Here is a 10,079-nt window from a genome sequence, read left to right on the forward strand (position 1 = left end):
TGGTTCAGTTCATTTTGCATCCTTAAGAACTTCAGGAACTCCCTGTCAGGACTCAGTATATGGATCTGTTTGCTGTTAAAGTCAGTAACAAGGAAGTTACAGAGGGAGTCACAAACTACATCTCTTGGATTAAAGTTCTCTGTCAGGTTCTGTCCACGATAGACAGACTTCATACGACCAGAAGGAGACATAATCACAAGTTCACCTAAAGAGTAACTTGTACGGTTCACAACACAGACATCACTGTTACTGTTTTGTTTGACTATGAATGGCAAAGTAAACAGTCTGGTCTGACCATCCTTCTGGTACTCATACTCATGCATGACGTTACCTGTCATTGTGATGTGTCTCACCAGACGTCTGCTGTGTGACGCTAATTTGAAAGGGTCTGATTTAATGTCTCTCAAGGTGACCAGTAGTCCACCATCCACTGAATAACAGATTCCTATTGATACCAGTGGATCTGTACTGATGACTGTAGACACAGGTCCTGATGGTGACAGACAGTTGATGGAATTGTTACTAACGTCAGTGTTTGAGTGAAATAAACATCACCAGTATCAGTCACACACAGATCATTAGGATTGATATAACATTTATGTTTTTTCTCACCATCTTTGTTTACTTGTTCAATGTAAGGTGACTTTGAACATGCTATGTAACACTGATCTTCACACAATGCCCTCAATACAGCTATCATTTCATCTCCATATTTAAATGAGTTTGTTTCAGTCAAACTAATATTGTTTAAATTCTGAGTTTTTCCTATCATATTCTCCATTACCTCATCATTGATTTCTCCTTTAATGTATCTCAATGAATAATTATAGTTATCAAAATTAACATCCTCACCAGCCAGTTTTTTTGAGGAAGCTATAATCTGACATGGTGCTGTTGTTGTCCTCCATAAACTTTACCATCTCTTTTATTTCTTTCTTCTTTTTGTTTAGCTCAGATTTCACACTGTTCAACTTTTTATTTTTTTCCTCCAAGTCCTCTGTTAATTTTCGTTCATTATTTTTCCTGATTTCTGTCAACCTGGCCATTATCTCATCAACATGCTTCTGAAGTTTTTTAATCTCAGCATCACACAGTTCTTTATTTTCTGTGATCTGATTTGACACTTTCTCAAGCTTTTCTTCAATCCCAGACAGATTTTCTTCCTTTATCTTCTTCAGTAATTTAAGTAGACCTCTCCTCCTTTGGCTGGCTGCCGTGGATATAGTGCTCCATTCATGTTCCTTATGATCTGTTTTAGCACACTTACCACAAATAAATTCATCACAGTCCTCACATAAAACATCAATTGGTAAATTGTGGGTTTTACACATTTCTTTATGCTCTTGAGGAGAGCCCAGTGGATATTTTGGTTTACTGGCTGCCATGTTTGTTGAATGTGTCCGAGCTATCACTTAGATTTGAAGCAGCGATACGGTGGCTATACACAGTGAAGTGATTTGGACTTTACACCGAGATATGATAAGTAACATGGTATGTACAGTCAACAAACAGGTGTGCCTATACACATCATAATATAAAGAGGCAGCTTTAAACAAACTGTATTAATGTGTCACTATATTCAATTTTGAAATCATATAAGCATTGCACACATTAGTACTAAGTTATGCAATTTTTTACAGGTGGTAAACTACAAGGGACTTATGACATCATTTTGAATTCTTGGGAGAAAATGCCACTAAAACTTAGACCTTACAAGTAAGACGCTTAGAAGAATCGGGAAAACAAGAGGTCCTAATTCTACATTACTCAACTGACCAACTGGCTAGATAAAAGCAAAATTCAATTCAGCATTACAGTGTAAATATAGGAAAGGGTTCATAAAAGAGCGGAGTGGGGTATTTGAAAACAAAATTAAATCCATACTCCCAATGTATGCTTTTAATTCACTGAAATATAGTATATTCATCCTTGCTGTTTATGAGATAAAAATTTGATTGATATAGCCTTTGTATTTATTTGAATAGCTATGTTCTACTTTAATGGCTGCTCTATTCTCCTGGTTGGTAATGATTTAAATTTAAGTAAATCTACAACACCTTTTTTGACTTTATATTATGAGCAATCATGGCTTTATTGTTCTTGTGAAGAATTTTTACAATTTTTCTAATGTATAACCAGGTAAAACCTTTATAACCCATACTGGCCCCTGTCTGCCCCTTATGGTCATGATTCGAACAAACTTGAATCTAGACATGTACACCACCCGAAAATGCTTATATTTAGATATGAACAATCACAGCTTTTCTGTTTTTGAGAATAAGAATTTTAAAGAGTTTTCCTATGTATTCCTATCGGACTATCAATCAGTATTTATACATCTATTACCATAATTTACAGTACTTATCTACTAGTATATGAAATTGAAATATATGGATGTCAGAATGAATATGTAAGGATTTACATGTATATGTAATTGTGCTTTAAACTCTTAATAAGAGTTTGAAATATTAAAAAGTATTTATAAAATCGTGCATCTTACTACTGTACGTAAACTTAATGACTATGTCAAAGTTGAAGACCGACATTTCACAACCTGAAGAATATGAAGACCCAGCGGCAGTTCCGGCCAGGATCCCGCTAACATGACAACTAATCCTGTTTATTCTTCGGCAAGTGTGCCAGACCACGAACTTCTTTCAGACACCTCGACTGAGAGTCCAATTGTCAATGCAGACCATTCGGAAACCTCCGGAATAGCACTTGTTTCGGAGATATTTTTTTTAATAATATACTTTGGGTTTAAAAAATATTTCTGAAACAAGTGCCTGTTATCATAAGTCCACAAGAGGGAAACTGGCAAACTCTAATTTGGTCTCAAGAAAAGATACTGATTTACAAATGGTATTTGTACACTATAACAGCTGTACAGTATATATTTAGGATAAAAAACAATACAAAATAAGAGCAGAGCAAACATGGATCTCCGAAACATCAGAGTACCACTGAGGAGTGATACTTCAGCAAATACCACCTTCTTTTCTTTGCTTTCAAAAAAGTTTCAGCGGTGGTTGTGGTGGGGTTGGGGGGATTCGTGTAAAGTTACACCTGACCAATAGTTATAGAACTTTCGCTAACTCTTAAATTCATGTGATCTTTGAATTTAAATAAGTCAAATTTCGACTTAATGTGTTTATATATCTTTTTGAAGGATTTAAAGGTCCAAAAACTTACCACTTTCATATGCAAAAAAATACGTTTAAAAAATTAAAATAAAAAGATCGATACCTCTTCCAAATCTAGCTGTGTCGTTATAAAACATTTTACAAGGAAAACAACCTACACATCTGGAAACTACCTTTATTTTTTTCAGTGAACATATAGCATTTTCTTCTCCATAAATAAAACATGTTTGCGTATGTAAAACACAGGATAAAACAACAAAGATTATTTTCATCAGCTTTTAATGCAGTTTACCTATCATAAATGCTGTAAACAAACAAAAATCCTTTAAAAAGAAAAAAAAAATAATCATTAATTTCCGAACAAATATAATCCATACTTTTTTCTTTCTTAAAAGACTGACGTCTAATATACAAACATATGCTACAATGACACTTTGGAAAATGTTTTAGAAATATAAAAAATAATTGCCTTTTTACAATCAAATGAATTTAGTCTATCATTTTAAATCAAATATGATTATTACATAATTTTAATCAGGAATTTATATGATATTCAAATAAAACCTTATTCTAAATGACGGAATCAGCTCAAACTTCAAAACAAAAAAAATGACACCGAGCTGTTCTTTAGTGTACGATCTAATAATTTTAAAAGTAACAACATTAAGTATTATTCAAAACCACATAAAAGTGAAATCTTAATAAAACTAACTTGCAACACATTACTTCTGTATGAATTTTAAATTAAATGCTTACTGTAATACCATTTCATCAAAAGTTAACTCCCCCTACCTGCCATCATACAAAAAATAATTTTAATTTTGCAGAATGTGACAGAGAAATTCCATCACTGTTTAAATTTTTCTTCATCGGATCTAATATCTAATTGACCACAGTCTTAAGAAGATCCATTTTATTAATTTTGAACAGATATAATATCATTTAAACAGGAAAAACTGTAAGAGCTACTTCTTAACAATAAAATGATCGGCACTTGGATGCCTTTGCTCTAAGAAATATGAGCGGCCCCTTTGCAGTCGGAAACTTTTCTTTTCATCTTAAAATTATAACCATCTCAATGACAGGAAAAAGTACATTTTTAGAGTTCTGTTGTTTATATTTGAGAGGGATGAAATGTTTGGTTGAATGCAAAATAACTGTATTTTGGTCCATTTGATCATAAAGGATTAAATTAAATACAGATTTATCATGATAATAGTATTAGAATATTTTGACTGCAAAATAAAATTCTCAAAAAATGCAGCTCATATTGCTTAAAAAAACTCGGAGCTGCTTCTCTTAAACCTTGAAGACCTATCTGACTTTTATATAATATTGTATCCAACAATTTTGAGCTCTCATTTCTAATCTTACAAGTTTAATACTCCAAGACAAGATTTTTACTTTTTTTCTTCATCCATAAACTTCAGATTTACATCACACTTTGTGGAAAATATTTCAAATGGCTCAAGTCACTCTGGAATGAATAATTGTGCTGGAATATTGATCATCTTTTCATGAAGTTAATATTTTTGCATGGCAAAACTTTAAAATGCAAAACTGGCACATTTAATTTTCTATTCATTATCACATCCTAATATTGAAAAAACAGTAAGTGCACTATACATGTACAATATCTTTCTAATGGATATACATGCACATGTATTACCAAATTTGAAAGAAAAAAGACCATTAATTATGAAAATTGTATTTTACAATATTTAATTAAAAATAAAACAATCATTTAACATAAAAATTATGGCAAAGACTTGAAATTTGGGCCTTTTTTGCAATAGCTGACATTAAATACAATATTATATCACATGTATGGTTGTGCACCTTTGGGGAATCTGGCATTTGGTTAAGCTGTTTTAAGTTTATCATAAAGTCCATGTACATAAATAAAAAAAAAAAAACATGCAGACAAATGTATATGAGTGTGAGGCACTTGGGGAGATTCACAGAGAGAAAATTCTTCTTTTTTTTGTCCACTTTAATTATTAGTTTTGACACAAAAAGTCAAATCATTGAGAAATGTTCTATAGCTTTGGAGCAAAGTGGCTGAATTTTAAAAAATATAATAAGCTGGTTTCTCTTAAAATTTAAAACCTTAAAACCTTTAAAACCCTTAAAACCATAAAATAAACTGAGGAATGCTGAGTGAAATGCACACTTAATCTGTATTTAAGATACAACACACATATCAAAATTCAATTAAGTATCTTTCGGTTCAATGATACTCTGATAAGAGAAATAACACTTAATGACATAAATGTCTATTCCTTTATAGATTTGCCAAGTTGAAGTCCTTTTTGTCAAATTTTACCCCCACAAGCTATGCTAAGATTGATTTTTTTAACATATTAATTACATTTATTTTGGAAAATCATTAAAGTTCAAGCAACATTTTATATGAGTGAGCAGAGGGTTTATGAACCTTAAGCAATTGAAAAATAGTGCAAAAACTTATGTGGAATGGAAAGACACAGTGACAGACAGACAAGTGAGGAAACTAGTTGGAGACTAGGAATAAATTATGGCCATAAAAAACCCAAAACTGAACCTTCATTAAATTTTAATGAACAAACAGAGTGTTCTAAAATTAAACATTTGATTATAACTGTCACTGAAAATTTGGTACACAAGGACACAAACCATAAAAAATATCACTTCAAACACTTTGAAGCTGGTATTTTTTCCCCAGGAAATATCTAATTTGTGAAAATTACAAATGCATGGTATTCAAATGCAAATTATGCTTTAAAATATGCAGACAAGAAGATTTTAATAGTAATAATAGTATTTCTTTAGAAGAGGTCAATCATTTAAGCAATAAATAATTATTAATTTAGTGACTTGGGTTAAATTGAGCATCTTCAACTTTTGATAAAAATATGAGCCCACCCGCGATCCAAAAATTCTTTCATGGATTAGAATCGTCTGAAACAGTTCGTTCATTATATAATTCAACATTTTAGATAAGAGGTTGGGGGGGCTATGCAAAATATTTAAAAAAAAAAACAGCTTATATTTGTGGTTCTTTTTTAACAAAATTTTCAAGATTTGAGGAAAATGACGAAATTCATGACGTCAAAATACATAGATAAGAGAAAAAAATACGTCATTTATATATGATATGAAGTCACCAAGGATCTAAGTGAAATATAACATATTTTCAACCAAAACTGAGGAGATCTCATTTTCAGAAATTCACAGGGCCAAATATGGACCAATGTGAACTTTCTTTTTTATCCTCTCTAAAACTTCTGCTCATTAGATACAATGAAAGACTTGCATTGAGATACTTTTTGCCTGCTCTTAGCAGTTTCATCCACAAAAATTGACTTTATGCAAATATATCATAACTATGTTGTTTTTCTTTATTTCTTTATTTCATGTCCGTTTTTAACCAAATAATTATTAACGTGATTAATAAAGCTTGAGTTTATTCAGACAGTTCCTTAAGTCAGCTGAATGAGATGATAACAAGAGGCCCATGGGCCACATCGCTCACATGAGCAATGTGGATAGGGAAAAAAAAGCAGAAATCAGTTTATTATTGAAAGGTTCAAACCCAATAGTAGTCCCAACCAATCCTTAAAAGATAGAGGGTATGATAATTTAAAAAAATCAAATCTTCACTAACTAAGGATGCTTGCTTATTTCTTTGACTACCTGTGGCTTTCTTTCATTACATTTAAACTAACATTACAACACCGCCCTATACCCCCAGGGGTCATGACTTGAATAAAATTGAATCTACACTACCTGTAAATGCTTACATATGAACAGGACTAATCATGGCTTTGCTATTCTTGAAAATAAGAATTTCAATGTAATAATAATATTTCTATGTAAAACTTTGATCGACCATTGTGGCCCCGACTTACCACCGGGGTCAGGATTTGAACAAACCTGAATCTACACTACCTGAGAATGCTTCCATTAAAATATGATCATTCATGCCTTTGCTATTCTTGAGAAGATTTTTAAAGAATTTCCCTATAGATTTCTATGATAAAGTATGATCGGCCATTGTGGCCCATCCCTACCCCTGGGGGTTATGATTTGAACAAATTTGAATCCCCACTTTCCGAGGATGCTTCTGTATAAGTTTCATCTTTCCTGGCCCAGTGGTTCTTGAGAAGGGGATATTTAAAGAATTCTCCTATATATTTCTATGTACAATTTTGATCGGCAATTGAGTCCCCGCCCTACCCTAGGGGTCAAGATTTGAACAAACTTGAATCTACACTTCCTGAGGATGCTTCCCATTAAATTTCATCTTTCCTGGCACAGTAGTTCTTGAGAAAAAGATTTTTAAATCATACCATCAAATTTCCATTATTTCTTAATTATCTCAACTTGAATAAAGGCGTGGCCCTTCATTTGAACAAACTTGAGTTCCCTTCACCTAAGAATTCTTTGTGTCAAGTTTGGTTGAAATTGGCCAAGTAGTTCTTGAGAAGAAGTCGAAAATGTGAAAAGTTTACAGCAACAACGACAAGGACGACAACAACGACGACAACAGAGAAATTATGATCAGAAAAGCTCACTTGATCCTTCGGCTCAGGTGAGCTAAAAACATCTTTTAAAATTTTCTTATAAAGAAAAGATGTAAGTTATGTGGGGACATTTTTATGTAGTGTAGATTCAACTTTGTTCGAATCCCCCCATCACCCTATGAATAAGGATTGCAGTGGAGTCTCATTTATCCGGAAGCTTTGGTTTCCAGTCAATTTGTCCGGATATGTGAAGCGTCCGGATACCTGAATCACCTGAATCACCAGTTTAAAAAGATATAATAACATTTTGAAATTCTGTTCCTATAAAGAAGCGTCCGGATACTGAAGCATCCGGATATCCTCTGAAAGTATTTATCTTACTTAAGATACCATAATTTGTCCAAAATCATACTAACGTTATTAAGAAAAGGACCTTTGTATAAAAAAAAATTGTTTAAATACCACTAAAACTGGAATGACATTCCCATTTTCTACTGACAAACTTAGAAAATTATTGACAATGTGCTGTTTATTTTTCTAGATATTGCATTTTTTCATCCAGTTTACTCCTTTGTTTACTTCTTCATGTGCCCCAGTGCTAAAAATAGGACCACACAATGATTCATGATAAAGGGAAGTAACTCCGAAAAGACAGGGATTGACACACGTAGTACATTTTATCAGAATATTAACGAGATTAATTAAAAAAAAAACAGAACATAAAATTGATGAAATACAGAGGTATTATAAAATTTTGAAAGAGTATTTGTTTTCAGGCAGAAAAACTTAAGGTAGTCCGATTCTCAGGTTTATAAAATTGGCAGTTAAGTAATCAGAAATATTCATAAAATTATCTCAGAATCCACAAGTTATTTTAATTTATCAACAGTATTTCGTAAAAGTTAAAGATTAAAGTTGATCATAATATATAGTGAAAATTATCAAAAATCCAATATTTTTGCAGAAAAGGCGAACTGGAATATCAGCAATGTTTTTTTCTAATTGCAAATTGATCAACAAATATATTTTAGGTTAAAAAATAATAGGTATCCAGGCATTCAAAGAAATTGTCAAGATTTTTATACTGATTTGGTATTTTTGTCTTCTATTTCCTTCATGTATTCTGTAATACATAGTGTAAAAGGCTTTTGATATCATTGCAAGACACCACAAATCACTTCTTATTTCATATCATGCTAATAAGCATTGGTAGGTATCCCAGGCTGGATTCAAGAAAATCTTATTTCTCTAAAACTTTATTATTTTTTCTGCTTTTATAGGTTACAAATGTCTTTTTTTAAATTAAATCTTTTTTAAGACTTACAAAAACCTTGAATTATATACAGATGAATAAAATGAAAATTGTTGCATGAAAAAAATTCATTTTCAAGCTTTATATTGATGCATTTTTAATTAGATATTAATTGTTTTGAGTTATCCTTCCTGGCTGAGGATCGGATATCCTTAAATCGCATGCATGACGATTATCATGCTCATAATTGTCATCTTTTATAAACCCGTTATCTAATATGTTATCATGTAGTGAACCTATTAAAGTTCCCCAAAATTATTTACATGTGTACAAGAAAATTAATTAACTTTCAAAATATTGATCCTCAGGTAATTGACTTTCGATTGTCACTCTTCACAGCATATGGTTGCCGATTAAAGACTGTTTGTTTTACAACGCCCAACTTTCTCTCGGGGTGCATGGCAGTCACAGTATAAACATATTTAACTACTCAAGTCATTAAAACCTTAAATATTAGAAATGAAATGCAATAGAATATAAACATGGCAGCTGCCGATTTTAACAATGGCGCAAGTAAATTTAACCATGGCAGGATGTCATGGTAAAACCCCTTGTGAAGAACCCTGCTATACTTCATGAGGATGTATCTGTATTAGTTTCATCTTTCCTGGCCCATTAATTTTTCATATTTCACTTTTTCTTAACTATCTCCCTTTTTAATAGGGTGTGTTTTTTCATTTTTACCATCTTGAACCCCCTTCACCCAAGGAAACTTTGTGGTAAGTTTGGTTGAAATTGGCTGAGGATAAGTCGAAAATGTTAAAAGTTTACACAGTCAGACAGACAGCTCGGCAGACGACCGGTGTAACGACGAAAAGTGACCCCCGTAGAATATTGACCGGGGGGTCATTTTTCTACGTAGAAAAATGACCCCCCGGTCAATATTCTACGACAAGTAGGGTCATTTTTCGACTGTAGAAAAACATTCCAAACCATTAATTCTACGACTTCACACACGTTGAAAAATGACCCTCATAGAAATTTGACCCCCCTGTATATTAAACAATAAAACCTTGTATATGTGTCTCCTGATTTTTTCATACTTTCAAATCCAAGTAGGGGGGATTTTTTTTATACAATCTTATCCTTTCCAAATTATATTCAATTGCATATCTTAAA

At 32.3% G+C, this 10,079-nt stretch overlaps 1 protein-coding gene across 1 annotated transcript; it reads right to left on the reverse strand.

Annotated features, from left to right (window-relative positions):
• Positions 1-848: 848 nt before the first annotated feature.
• Positions 849-1,389, reverse strand: LOC134234101 (tripartite motif-containing protein 75-like). The gene has a single exon (XM_062716165.1). The coding sequence runs from the start codon at positions 1,383-1,385 to the stop codon at positions 849-851; it is 537 nt and encodes a 178-aa protein (XP_062572149.1). The 5' UTR covers positions 1,386-1,389.
• Positions 1,390-10,079: the final 8,690 nt, after the last annotated feature.

This window comes from Saccostrea cucullata, unplaced genomic scaffold (genome assembly GCF_032062105.1).
Source record: "Saccostrea cucullata isolate Sc308-1 unplaced genomic scaffold, CSIRO_AGI_Scuc_v1 ctg3655, whole genome shotgun sequence".
In the NCBI taxonomy this organism is placed as follows: Eukaryota; Metazoa; Mollusca; class Bivalvia; order Ostreida; family Ostreidae; genus Saccostrea; species Saccostrea cuccullata.